Source organism: Euprymna scolopes, chromosome 43, assembly GCF_053919585.1.
Source record: "Euprymna scolopes isolate OS-2025 chromosome 43, ASM5391958v1, whole genome shotgun sequence".
In the NCBI taxonomy this organism is placed as follows: domain Eukaryota; kingdom Metazoa; phylum Mollusca; class Cephalopoda; order Sepiida; family Sepiolidae; genus Euprymna; species Euprymna scolopes.
The window spans coordinates 62083954-62099036 of NC_136524.1; the positions used below are offsets into that span (position 1 = coordinate 62083954).

The 15083-nt window shown below is 37.4% G+C and overlaps 1 protein-coding gene across 2 annotated transcripts in view; it reads right to left on the reverse strand.

Moving 5' to 3' along the window:
- Positions 1-10432, reverse strand: part of LOC145268366 (protein jagged-1b-like) — a 199711-nt gene extending 189279 nt beyond the window's left edge. For both annotated transcript variants that reach the window (XM_080123913.1, XM_080123912.1), the window contains exons 1-2: positions 10265-10432; positions 8208-9183 (exon numbers count right to left, since the gene is read on the reverse strand). In XM_080123913.1, coding sequence (XP_079980039.1) covers positions 8208-8699 — 492 coding nt within the window. In that variant the 5' untranslated portion in view covers positions 8700-9183; positions 10265-10432. The remainder of the gene's footprint in view (positions 1-8207; positions 9184-10264) is intronic.
- Positions 10433-15083: the final 4651 nt, after the last annotated feature.

A 15083-nucleotide genomic window follows, 5' to 3' on the forward strand; every position in this document is an offset into this window, starting at 1 on the left:
GAATTGTCCAAGTTTGGTCTGCAGCTGAATTCCTCTATGCTCCCACACAGTGGATCAGAGACATATAAAGATAGTGCTTACCTTGGCAGTACAGCAAGTTTGTTGGAGCACATTCCATTGATTACATGTAAAACAGTGCTATTAGCCATGCAATCATTGCCTTTGTAGCATTAAATGTTGCCATACATTTATGCCCACTTTGCATTATATATTGGAGATCATTTTCTATCTATTGCATAATGCTTTTTTGTTTTTATTTTTTATGGAAGTAGCTCCACACAAGGTATGATGAAGCCACTTGTTGTAAGGAGCTAACAAGAATGAAACATGATCATCGCAAAGACAAGAGTCTTACTTTGAAAAGACCAAGGCTATAGATAGGCGGGAAAAAGTCAACAGGAAAAGAGCTCCATAAGCCTTGGAAAGAAGCTACTGGAAAAGGAAGCTATGATTGAAATCATTAGACCAATCAGTACCAACGATTTATCAATAAGATATACAAGAGGTGACACAGGATACATTGCTTCTGAAAAATCAGCCCTTGAGTATTGATGCACTTTTCGATGGAAACGGATATTTAAGGGCTCCATGAACTTAGACTTGGTCGTTATGGAGACAGTTGAGTAATTGGAGCATCCCAGAGGAAACAGAATCGTAGATGTGCACTGCTTAGGCCAAGTGGTCGTGAAAAGATGAAGAAGTTGTTTAAAATGTCCGTCAGAATTAAGTACGTGAGTCCATTTGCCAACACTCAGAATCAACTTGCATCCAAAAGAAAAGTCCCAAAACGTTTCTTCTTTAGCAGTTATTAGTTGGTGACTCTGATCAAGATCTGAGATAAGACGCAGTACTAAATTAAAGATCCACAAAGTGCTGGTGTGAACGATCCTCGTTTATGGCAGTGAGTCATGCTGCACAAAAGAGGAAGATGTTAAGCAATTGGAAACTTTTGATTGTCATTGTCTCCATTGCAGCCTCCGTGTCTGATAACAGTACTTCCTCTTGCAGTATGTTTCTGATATAAAATTAACTCTCATCATCAACAAATCATCATAATGAGACATCAGCACTGGCTGCACCATCAATCAGGAGAGTTCATCTATGAGGCAATTGCTTCAGCTTCCCTACAAGGTTGGAAAAAGAGATGTGGGAGACAAAGAAAAAAACCTAAATGATGATGGTTAAAACTGACCTGGAACCCAATCTTTGTCTCTGTATTTTTGGAGTTTACAGGGAGTAGCTAGAAATCACCAGATTATTGATTTTAAATCGTTAGGCTTGATCAGATTTCGAGAGGGATGCAGGGGCAAGGATGGATTGAGCTGGCTATTTTAAGTAGTAGTTGATTCTAAGTCTTGTGTGAGTAAACTAGTCTCTCTTTTTTAAATTTTCTATCATTTTGTTCTAGCTGGGATGGGGCATTCTGCTAGATGCTAGACATTCACTCGTTATCGCATATATTCCAACCGAGAGATCTCTTTAAGATTCTAACCGTCCCATTAAATGCAATTGTTTGTATTTCTCTTGCATTTGGTTCACTAAGTATATTTACAAGGCAGTTTTTGAAATTCTTTTTCATGAGTTCGGTTGCTCCTATAATTACTGAAATGATGGAAATCTTCCTAAGATTCCAATTTCTTTTCATGTCATACATATAAAACCTTGGTATTTCGTTATCTTTTCCTTCTCAGCTTTGTTTAACCCAGTATCAATGGGAACACTAAATTAATGTGAACATTTCAGTCACCACAGACATGAATGTTAGCAAAAGGATAAACAGGCAGGACCTTATCAATTGGGTGAGAGTGAGGAGAGGAGTTCTGACATGACTAACCAGCAGAGCGTTACCAATGTAGATTAAGGGAAAAGTTTATCAGGCACGTGTATGCAGTGTGATGATGTATGAAAATGGAACCTAGCTAGTAAGGGTTGAGGATATGTGTTGCATGGAGAGAAGTGATATGAGAATGAAACAATAGATGTGTAATGGGATGAACTCAAAGGAAGATTAATCTGGACAGTATTGGGTGATGAGTGCAGAACAGGAGACTTTAATGGTATGGTCACAATGAAAACAACGGCTGAGAGTTCTTGGGTTAGGAAATATAAAACAGTTAAGATCAAGGAAAACATGGGATGAAGCAGCAATAAAGATGGGCCTGAAAGAAAGAGGGATAACTAAAGACCTGTCCAGAGATAACCTAATTTGGAAGTCAGTTTCTTAAAGCTGTCTAGTGCTTGTTAGCATTTAAAAAGAATATTAAACCGAATATGATGATGCTGATTATGATGATGCTGATTATGATGCGGTTGGTGATGCTGCTTAATGATAGTAACCCAACCATTGTGGAAATGATAACGAGCTGAGATGAAAGAGATACTGTGTAAGCAAGAGTAGCATAGAAACACATAAAAGACAGTTTCAGGGTCTTCATTACAGATGACCACACCATATAGAAAGCCATATCTACTGTAGGCACAAATTTTATGGTATCTTGAGGGTCATGCTTACAGGTCAAGTGAGAATAGTCTTGAATCTAATTGAAGTCATTGATAGAAAATGATAGGCCAATGCTAATTTTCACATGGACACCTTATGTAATATTGACATTGCATATTTACAGGTTGGAATAATAACATTATCGCCGTACTAAAGATGACATGATTCCATTTCCGTTTGATAAAAACGTTTTTTTTTTTGTTGCAGACCATCTACTAGTTGACTAGTTGTGTACAAATCCCAAGAGCAATAGGAGCCTTCTATCATGCCTGAAAGTGACACAACATTCAACGAGTGAGATTGGAGATGCGTCGCTGTACGACTCATTCTCTCTACTAATCCAAGTTATAACAATAGGACCATTGCCAGCACCCTCAAAATGCAAATCCGGATGGTTCAATGCTTAAGGGCACAGCTCAAAAAAGTTTCCAACCATGGTTATAATCTTTGGTGTGGTTTCAAGTGAAGGCCACACCTTGCCACCTCACATCTTCAAAGTCAACTTGAAAGTCAACACCAAAGTGTACCTGGATGTGCTGAAGAGTGTGGTGATATCCTAGTGCAATCAAATGGCCACTGTCAGACCCTGGGTGTGTCAGCAGGGTTCAACGCCAGCCCACAAGTCCAAAGAGGCCCAGGCTTGGCTTCAAACTGAGTGCTACAACTTTATATCCTTCTCTCACTCCCCCTCCTCCTCCAACCTGAACCCACTAGACTACATTGTTTGGTCATACGTGGAGAACATCATCAACATGACATCCCATAATGCCAAAGCCAGCCTGATCGCTGCCATCTGCCGAGTATTCACTAAGCTCCCACCGATGCTTGTAGAAAAGGCATGTTCTGAAATCTGTATTGAGGCGATAATTGAGGCTGAAGGCAGCTACATTGAATCGATATCAGATCCATTACATAATCAAGTTACCTTAATTGATTTTTTCAATCAAAGTTTTAAAATAAAGCTGTGGTGTTGTTTCTTTTTAGGGCGATAAATTTATCGTTCTGCCCAATGTATATATTATTCACATAAATTAAAAAATGACGATTTTTATTTATTGCAAACAAAGCACACTGCCACTGAGATGTAAGGGGATATTGTGGATTAGAGGACCAGATGTATAGGGGCATCCTAAGTAGGATGCTGTTCACATTACATTTAAATGTCTGGTTGATTGAGGGGTATTTACAATCTGGACAAGTACTTAATACATTGTGCGTCAAACAATTATACTTCCTCTCATAATAAATACCCCCCCCCCAATCCAACCAACTGGGCTAGCAGCAAAATCGCATCCCTTCTTTGCAAAGCAAACCTAGGGATGTGACATTGTGCTTATGGGACAGGGGCTGGAGCTTGGTAGATAGTATGGGACCTATTAGGTTAGAAATTCTATTTTTGAACCCTATCCAAGGAGAGAGAGAGAAAGAGAGAGAGAGAGAGAGAGAGAGAGAGAGAGAGAGAGAGAGAGAGAGAGAGAGAGAGAGAGAGAGAGAGAGACTAGCGGTTGGTGCACTAGCCCATATGTGACATGCACGAGTGGATGATGGCTTTGTAGAAATGCAGGATACTAGCAAATGTGAGAAGTTTTCTAGCTAAGTAGAGGGAAACCACCTTTCTTGCAGCAGCCTTAGTAGTATCTTCTATGTATTTGTATCAATTCATGTTTCCTTTGAATGTTAGGCCAGTAGTTTGATGAACTCTCGAGTAGAGTGTTTATAACCATAGCAAGAGCAATACGTGATTAAAAGGTTTTTTTTTTTATAATTCTTAAAAGGAAAGGAGTTTTGTCTTAGTAGCATTAAATGCAATCATCCATTTTTGGCCCTATTCCATTACAGACTGGAGTTTATTTTCTTAGGATTCAGCCAATGCATAGGACACGATTTCAATTAAACATTACATAATTTTAACCCCAACCCGATAAAGTATGTATTGTTCATATATTATTGCTACCACACATCTATAATTTATCCATCATTAATACAATATAACTGTCACATAATTAAATCTTGTAAGCACAAGACAAAAACTTTCGCATTCAGTTACATAAACAGATAAACATTTACCTTTTAACAAATGAATTCATCTTTTAAAAGAGGCCCTAATCAAATGAAAAGAAAGAACAAATCAATTCGCCTGAGCGATTGTGTGTGTGTGTGTGTGTGTACGCACGCGCATGCGTGTGTGTGTACTTACTTAGAAACGGATAGCAACTTATTGAAAATCAAGCTCCCCCCCCCCAAGCTAGAATAGAACATTTTAAATACAAACGCGAAACGTTTTGTCTGCCGTATCAAAACAATCATCGACATTAAAAAACCATAAATAGAAAATATGGCGTTACTAACCAGGGGGGGGGTAAAGGGAAATAGGACTTGTATCTTTGTAGCAAGTGATGTTAGTTTAATTTAAGAAAGGTTTTTTAGTGACGTATCCATTTTAAAAAATTAAATTACTTTGATTAATTACTGTTAATATCGACGAAACTATTGCATATATATATATATATATATATATATATATAGAGAGAGAGAGAGAGAGAGAAGAGAGAGAGAGAGAAGAGAGAGAGAGAGAGAGAGAGTAAAACGATTCATAATTTTGAAATAAAAATCAGTTTTAAATCAGTTTGTGAATCGTTTTACTCAATATTAATATAGCTCTAGGATACCTATACCTATTGAGCTTATTATATATCTACAGTACAATGGGCACTGTTTTCTTTTAATTTTATTAATACATTTACTAGTATATTAAAATAAACTCTACTCTTTAGACTCCAGGTCTAATTCCCTCTAATATATATATATATATATATATATATATATATATATATATATATATATATATATATATATATATATATATATATATATATATATATATATATATATATATATGATAGAACAATAACATAACAAACAAATAACACCAAATATTAATTTATTATGAACTGTTGAAAAAATAGTTATAGCTTTCAAATGGATGTCTTTTGATCGTTTGTCTGTACTATATACACAATATTTCAAAATACTATGTTATCTTATTGAATCAAATAACAGCCACATGTTTCGATAGTAATATAGAAGTGATAAATGAAAATAGTAGAAATGTAATATTGCTATCATATATTTAATCACCAATACAACAGCACAGCATTTTAAACACGCAACAGTTGCAACACGCACACTAATACTAATAATAGTCGAATGTTTGCAGGCATACAACACCTCACAAACACATACCATACACACACGTACGCATATTCAGCATCAGAAGGAGACATCACATTAGACTAGTATCTCCTCGACGTAAATACTCCTGACAAACCTAACTAGCAACAAAATCCCACCCCTTAATTATAGAGATCCCTACATGCCGAAAGACTGTCTACTCTAATAGTTTCCTTTTTTGAACGGTTTGACTTTGGAATTCCATCACTGCTCCCTGTTCCTTCCATTGTAACAACATGCAGAAATTTAAATGTAATGTGAACAAACGTCATGCTACTCAAGTCTCCAGTTTTATCTTCACAGGCAACATGAATTGGAATAATTACATGGAGGTGTTTAGTTCGAGAACTTAGACACCAGAGTTGGAAAGTGGGATTGAAAAGTCAGTGACCCCGAGAAGGGGCACCCTGACCTGCAAAAGTACATAAAAAAGAGAAGGTAAAATCTGGAAGGATGAACCTCCTAGAACTGCACAGAACTAAACTCCCACTGTAAAATCAACAGGGACTGGATCATTAAAGGAATGGTCTAATCTCTGTTGATTTTGGGGGCCTGCAAAGTAGATCGGCTCCCTCTATTAAGCTAGAATTTTTTTCACACATGGCAGCGTCCTATATCTCTATAAACCCAGCATTCGCATATACAAGGAGTATTGTTACATTTGGGCAAGTGCTCCACCTATTCTTGAACAGGATGCCAAAAAAAATGAGTCTCTAATCTAATAGATTCTACACTACCTACCAAGTTTCAACCCCTGTCCCATTGTTGAACTGTTGCATTCTTGTGTTTGTTTTAGTACTTCCATGGAATGTGCTCCGATGAACTTGATCCTCAATGTAAATACCATCCCCCAAGACAAACCCAACAGTCAGCAAAATCTCACCCCTTCATTGTAGAGGTTACTAGATGTTAGAGGGCTTTCTACTCTCATAGTTTATTTCCTCGAACCGCCTTTAGAATTCACTCCCTGCTTTCCCCACTGTATCAGCATAGGAAAATATAAATGTAATGTGAACAAACATCTCGCGACACAACTCGATACTTGGGATGTTCCCCCATCCCCAATCTGGCTCTTGTTCACAGAATATCCTTAAGTCGCAATAGCAATATGCGGCATGCCTGGTTAAAAAAAACAAAAAACAAAAACATACACTACATATATGTGAATAACAGAATAACCACACACACACACACACACACACACACACACACACACACACACACACACGCACGCACGCACGCACGCACGCACGCACGCACGCACACACACACACACACACACACACACACACACACACACACACACACACTCCTATGCAATATGCCTAGTAGACGCACCAATAATATTACGCACACATCGCATACACATGTCACATCGTATACTGGCTGTAACTGAAAAACTCTTACACTTATAAATATACACATACATATATAAGCAAAAACACAAGAGTATACTCCCGACCCCAGCCTCACATAGTAATAGTTTGACAGTGGCTTTGTTGCTGTCAGGTTGAAGCATGGTTTTGTTGAGTCCTAGGAGGTCCTTCCTTTCAAGCTCAAACAAGGGCCGATCTAATCACTGGAGGTGCCCCAGTCCCACTGCCCCACTGCCCCATACAGAGAAATGTCAATGGAGTTGCTGAGGCATTTTTTGTAGGCTAGAGTGATCATTGGAGAGCGCTGACTTCTCAAAACCACATCTGACCTTGTGCCTAACCTCCTGGTAACAAGGGAAATAAAGACACACACACACGCGCGCACGCGCGTGTAAAAACACAAAATATACTACACACATACTTAATGCTTGAAGCACTCATACTGATAAAAACGCATACACGAAGAACCAACACTACGCACTAACAACACTCACATACCGATAATTGCACATACACAAATGCGCAAACACAATATTATACACAGACACACGCGCGTGTGCGCTCACAAAGGACTTACAGCTTCTGTTGTCGTCGTTATCGTTCCCCCTCCCCTCTGTCTATCTATCTCCCTGACTCTCTCTTTCTATTTTTCTGTCACTCTCTTTGTCTTTTATCTCTCTATTTATATCCCTCCGCCCTCTCTCTCTCTCTTTCTCACTTTCTCTCTTCTTTCCGCCACCTTCTTTTTATTTATCTCTCATTCACTCACCTGTGTGTGCAAAACTGACAATAAAGCAATTTAAAACAGTATGCAACACCATCGCATACCGATAAATAAATATACACACATGCACGAACACAATAGGAGGATGCCTAGGCACGCGCGCGTGTGCGTACACAAAAGACCAACAGCCCCTGTCGTCGGCATCATTGTCTTTCTCTCTCTTCTCTCTCTCTCGCTCCTTTATGTCTTTCTTTCTTTCTTTCTTTCTTTATCTTTACATTACTACACAGTAACTCACCTGTATATGTGTGTGTGTATATATGTGCGTTCAAGTTGAAAAAAAAAAGCATAAAAACAATATTAATTACGTTCTTACCGTCCACGCAAATTCGAACTGTAAAATCAACCGTGATTGCGAACTATCCGCTGAATATGTGAAGGAATTCCCTCCTAAGACCCCACTGGAAACACTTCCGAAGGTACATGGTCCACTGGGGGTTATCTCCGACTGGTACTCCTTAAGGCAAACTCGAAAATACGTGCTGCAGTTTTGGGAACATTGCGTAATTTCCCTGTCATCTGTGTCCGTCTCACAGCAACAGCTTCCATCCGCCAGCCGACCACGGCTATTGTTGAATTTATTAATTTGTAACTCAAAAAAGCCGGACGCCTCACAAACCTCCAACGCCGGCAAAAGAAATAGAATAAGGGCCGAGATCACGAAGTGAAGCTTCCATGGATTCGTCCGGCTGATCCGGACATGAACGGGCAGCTCTGTATCTTCGATGACCATGTAACGTAAGTTTTTTTTGTTGTGTGGCGGCGGAGGTACGAGCAGGGTGAATCCGATGGATAGGCTATGAAACATTCCTAGGGAGACTCGGATGCCAACAAGAGGAGAAGGACCGAGAAGAAAACCAATTTCCAAGGATCGTCCGGATTTTTCCGATCGATCCGAGCCGGAGCGACTACCGAGTGTTTTTCTTTTATGAACATTAAATCTCTGTATTTTTGTTGACGCTGTCGTTCTTTGACTAAAGTAGTAAATCCACGGTTCGAACAGCAAAACATTCCTCTTTTTGTGGGGCTAAAAATACAACAGGGATACCACTGATTTTTTTCTTCTTTTTTATGATGATCAGTATTAAGTACGCATTGAAGTATGAAGTAAATAAATCCTTGGATCTGTCCGGATCAGGATCCGGTGGACCCGGGTGAATCCTTGAAGGGCATGAAACGCGGTTTTCAGTGATGATGCTATGTTAGGAAATCCAACGTTATCCTGAAACAATAAATATTCCTTCGTAGTAAAAGGCATGGGCCTGACCTCCTCGCGTTTCATCTCATCGTAACTAGAAAAAAAAAAAAGAAAAAAAAAAGAAAGAAAAGAAATACGTTAAACAAACAAATAAATAAATAATAAGCGTGTTGTAAGTTAAGTGCATATATATATATATATATATATATATATATATATATATATATATATATATATATATATATATATATATATATATATAAATTCAAACAACAGTTGAGCTACACAAAAGTGTATGCATTAACAGAGTAATTATATACATATATATATATATATATATATATATATATATATATATATATATATATATATATATATAAAGGAAACACCTAAAATTGTTTATGTTGATGGTCTCGTTGTTTCGTCTTTATTGCAAGACTTTTTCACGATGACTAATAATTATTCCATAATTACATATATACTATAATAAATTAATTAATTATTTAATTTTTAAGTAATAGTTATTATTTAATCTTAACTTTTTAGATCCAATAATAATAATAATAATAATAATAATAATAATAATAATAATAATAATAATAATAATAATAATAATGAGAAGAAGAAAGAAAAGAAGAATTAAAATAATACATGTATCCAGTATTATCCTGAATTATAGAATGAATAACGGGAGTGCTCAATTACTTCTGCGAGAGCATATATATATATATATATATATATATATATATATATATATATATATATATATATATATATATATATATATTTTTTTTAATGGGCACTGTGAAATGCTATGATTATCCATCGGTGCTTTCGGTCTCACGGAAGCAGTGGAAACTCAACCCGCAGTGTTAAAGATACCAAGTGTAACCGGTTCAACAGTCACCCGATGTAACGCTAATGCGCGCATGCATGCATGCATGCATGCATGCATGAATGCATATATATATATATATATATATATATATATATATATATATATATATATATATATATATATATATATATGATATTTGGTTGAAATGTGAAGGTATTTTGTTGCGCCCCCTTCTTGTTGTTCTATTTTCTTTCTTCTTTTCTTCTTTTTTACCGTCTCTCTCTCTCCTTTTAAATTAAATTAAAATAAATAAATGAGAAAAAAAGCTTTCATTCACATATGTTTTTGTAGGAGCATACATGTTGTTCATCCGCCATTATCCAGGCATTCGAGGTTCTATAGTGTAAAAATGTAGTATTTCTCTATTATAACGATTATTATTGTTGCTTTGTTTGTGTATTTGTACGCGTGTGCGTGTATGTGTGTGAGTACATGCGTGCGTTGTGACGTACTACGACTACTACTACTACTATGAAAATTACTATTACTACTACTACTATTACTGTTACTACTACTATTGTTACTACTACTACGTATTACTTACGGCGTTGAAGAGGCGACTGCTGACAGGAAGCACAACTTAACTGACGACTATCCGTGGTGGGAGGCAGAACGTATGTATGAGAGAGAGCAATGAGAGGCAAGGGAAGAGGAGTGTCCTCGGTAGGAGCAAAGACAGGGAAGGGGTTGTCATAAGGTTTAAAATTAGGGAGGGGGCATTGGAGCAAGAGTGTAAAAAAAAAAAAAAGCGGCTAATGAAGAGGTAGGAGTGTAAAGAAGTAAGGGTTATTTGTTAGATATGAAGACGGAGGGAGGGAGAAGGAAAGAAATTGAGGATGTGTGTATGCTGTGTGTGTGTGTGTGTGTGTGTGTGTATGTTGCGCGCGTGCGTGTGTGTATGTGTGTCTGATAGAGATACGCAGAGAGAATGAAAGAGAGAGATGAAGAAGAGGAGGAAAAAAACGAGGAGTAGGAAGGGGAGGAGAAAAGGAAAGAGTTTAGAAAGTTAGCTAGCGAATTAGCGCGCGTGCGAGATAGATAGATAGATAGATAGATAGATAGATAGATGGCTGGTATGGAGAGAATAGTAAGGTTAGGTGTTAGAAAAAGAAGGGAGGGAAGAAAAGAGAGAGCGCGTGTGTGTATATGGAGAAGAGAGAGAGAGAAAGAGAGAGAAAGAGAGAGAGAGTGAGCGAGAGAAGACAAAAGAAGAGAGAAAAAGAGAGATGATAGAGGTGAGAAAATGTGTGTGTGATAGAGAACTGAAGGAAGAGAAGTTGAGGAAAGATATATATATATATATATATATATATATATATATATATATATATATATATATATATATATATATATATATCATTTCGTTTACCGTAAGATGACTGATATTAAGCTGCCATTACCGCGAAAAACAATAAAAAATAAAAATAACATGCTTGACAGTTTCCCACAGGGAAGAAACGCGGAAGATTTTTTGTAGCTTAATTGCCATATATACTTACTACTTACTATATATATATATATACTAGCGTGTGCAGGACCAAAAAGCAATGTTAGTATATGCAATTGGTTGGCAGCTAAAATTATTCCTTTGATCATTATTCTCACCATTTGCTTTTAATCTCCTAGAATCTCTTAAACCACGCCCCAAAAATTACACCTAAAAGAAAAATTACATTTCTACTACTAAACAAGCTCCCAGAGCCAAAAAAAAAAAGAAAAAAAAGTAAAATCGGCGGTCACGTGATATTTTTTCAACTACGTCCGTAGCACTTTGTTCAATTAAATCCCTTTTTGTGCTTAATCTAAAAAAGTGTTTACCAACGCCGATAAAACATTATTTAAGGTGAGATGTTCGTCTAGAAAATCAGTTTGAACCAAAATCAGCACACGGTTAATAAGAGCATTGCGTTTCTGCCTTCCTCGCGCCATTGGGGCTTGGGAAGCAACAATTAATTTCTGAATTAACACACTTTCTTAGGCACCCTGACAACAAGTGTTAAACGCACACACACGTGCGCACACACACATTAAGTGGTAACATGCCTTGTCTAGTGCGATTTCCATAAAAATAGGTAGTATAATTTTTCTACAATTTTATTAAAATAGATAAGAGACAAGAACAAGACTCAAAATAGGAAAAAGTCCAACAACAATAGCATTTCAAGAACGTGACAACAAACATGAATTAATAATTAATTAAAAAAAAAAAATTGAGAACAAAAATGGGGTGGCAAAAAAATAATTACTAAATCTCACCTGCCTGTTAAAATGTATACATGCATGTATGTATGTATGTATGTATGTATGTATGTATGTATGTATGCATGCATGTATGTATGTATGTATGCATGCATGTATGTATGTATGCATGTATGCATGTATGTATGCATGTATGCATGCATGCATGCATGCATGTATGTATGTATGTATGTATGTATGTATGTATGTATGTATGTATGTATACCTAAAACTTTCGACAGAGATGACGAATTTTCACGAGATCGGTATAGTTTTGAAGCTCGATCCTTCGGACGCCAAATATCGAAAGATTGGCCAAAAACATTAATTGCTTCATCCTCAACTGAGCACTTTTCTACAAGGAGGGTCGCTTTTTTCGCCGATATTTTCAAAAGTCATCTCCTCTTTTCGATTGACTAGCCTTAATTTAAACTTTCGCCACTTCCGGTTTGGCGATGGACGCAACGGCAAAGACGTCATGATTTTTTTTCACGTTTTTTTCCTCTTTTGCGGTACGGGTTTGAGCACTTTTTTTTTTTTTTTTGCTAAACACACGTCTCCAAACACCAGGGCAATGCCGGACACACAGGCTAGTTAATAAAATGACCCTTTCCAAAACTAAGATGCACGTATCGGGGGGGGGGGGGTTATCCGATGTCCTAGTGGCTTGGCAAGGCGAGTGCAAGCTCAATGCGGTTTGGTGCATCGTTACTAGGGCTATGACAACAGCATATTCTTTTCATTGCTTTGACTCTCGAGTATATATCCGACACAGACACAGTTAATCAATTGAGAACCACATTATTCTATCTAAAAACATATGAAATATTAACTGCTATATACTAGAGAGCCAAAATAATGAAAAGAATATTCTCTTGTCATAGCCCTAATCATTACTAGTCCCGAACTTTTGTTAAATAAAAATCACAAAAACATAATTGCTGATGATATTATTTCATTTTATTTATTTATCACAGCATGGTGTTTGATAGCTTTAATCCCTTTAATTATTAATATTAATTGCTATACTTTAGTAGTGATTGTTTTGACACACGAACTTGTTTAACTGTAAATTTTCGCTTTTAACTTTGTGATTCGGATCTAAATTAAAATATTGTAACAGCAATGTCTTGTCCGTACTGCCAAAATGGAAGTGAAACGCAACATATTTAAATCAACCAAGGGAGGGAATTAGACACGCTTGATTTCAAATGCTTTAGGAAGATTTTAGCGATCAAATGGAACCATCGAATTATCCACCAAAAAGTCAGTAACCAACAGGTAGTATAGTCGATAATATACAAACAACGTCTAGGCTGACTAGAGCGTACCCTAAGATTAGCCTCAGAGAGAATTGCCAGTCAAGTGCTACAATAGATGTCTGATGGTGGGGGTGAGGGGACGAAAACCAAAAATGAACTGGAAGCAAACAATTGAGAAAGATATGATTGCAATGAGAAGCTGGAGGGAAGCTGTGGATGTGGATCGTTTTTTTTTTTTTTTACACAGTAATCACCACTTATCAAGACCCGGAAGCCACTCAGGGATAAGGGTTATTGCAAGTACATTACGCCAGTGTGGAGATTTGATGAAGTGTTTAATTAAGGGGGCGGTTCATTAGGAATTTGTTAACATTGGACTTGAAGACATCCAAGTTGTAGTCCGGAGGAAAGCAGGCAGACGGAACAGAGTTCCACAGGCGTGCAGTTCTAAGAAAGAAGCTTTGTTCATGGAATCCGCGTTTTGATTTAGGCACAGATATAGAGTGGGGGAAATTTTTCACAGTGGATTCAGCTAGACGGGTGTTTTTCGTGAAAGATTGGCGAGGGGGGACCAGGGATTGGAGTTCAGACGAGCACCTGCCATGGAAATAACGATAAAACAAGGAAAGGCTCGCAACGTCTCTTCTGTGGGAGAGAGGTTGCAGGGTAGAGAAAAGGGCATCCCCCACTAAGCCACGAAGTCTATTTTGTACTCTGTCAAGGCAGGATAGGCTATTTTTGGCCGCTCCTGCCCAGATATGGCAACAGTATTCCATCCTTGGGCGTACTGGCTTCAGATCGGAAATGATGGTTTATAAGTTTGCAAGTTTTTAGTAGACAGTTGCTGAAACAATCTTGGAGCCATTATAATCCGTTCATTTATCCGTTTTTTGTTGTGACGTTTAGGAAAAAATAAGTAAATGAAAAAAGAAGATAAACGAAGATTGGCGAATATTTTAGCTACTATTTCGTGTATGGATTCTGTTAACTTACAAATTGGATTAATTTGAATATATTGTTCTTCATCAGTGACAAAGTTCTCTTCATCAAAGTTCTAGCTGTTTATGGGAAAATTTCATGATTGGTCTCTTGGAAGCTGTGTTCTTACAGATTTGTGATATTTCCAAATATTAGTTCTATGTAATGAAAATGTCGCAGAAAGGAAAAATATAAACACTCAACGCAACACAGAAAGGATTTATTCAAGTGGAAATATGTTGGACCGTGTCCAAGTGAAGATAGGAACATTCTTTAGGGGGTCGCAGGTCGGTCAGCAGTTATCTTCAGGCGAACATAGTCAATGCTAGAGCGTCCGGTGGACTGGGATAGGGGTGTGGAGAGAGAGAGAGAGAGAGAGAGAGAGAGAGAGAGAGAGAGAGAGAGAGAGAGAGAGAGAGAGAGAGAGATCTTTCCTCGTTCATTCCAGGATTCTCTCTGCTGATCGATTGTGATTCTCAAAAGGGATGAAGAAGTTTTTCAGGGGAGATATGAAATTAATACGCTCTTCAATCTTATGAGTCAATGTATAGCCAAAATCATCTAGCATGCACATGTATCCATGGGAGAAAAAATATTTATAACTGGTATACTCTCATT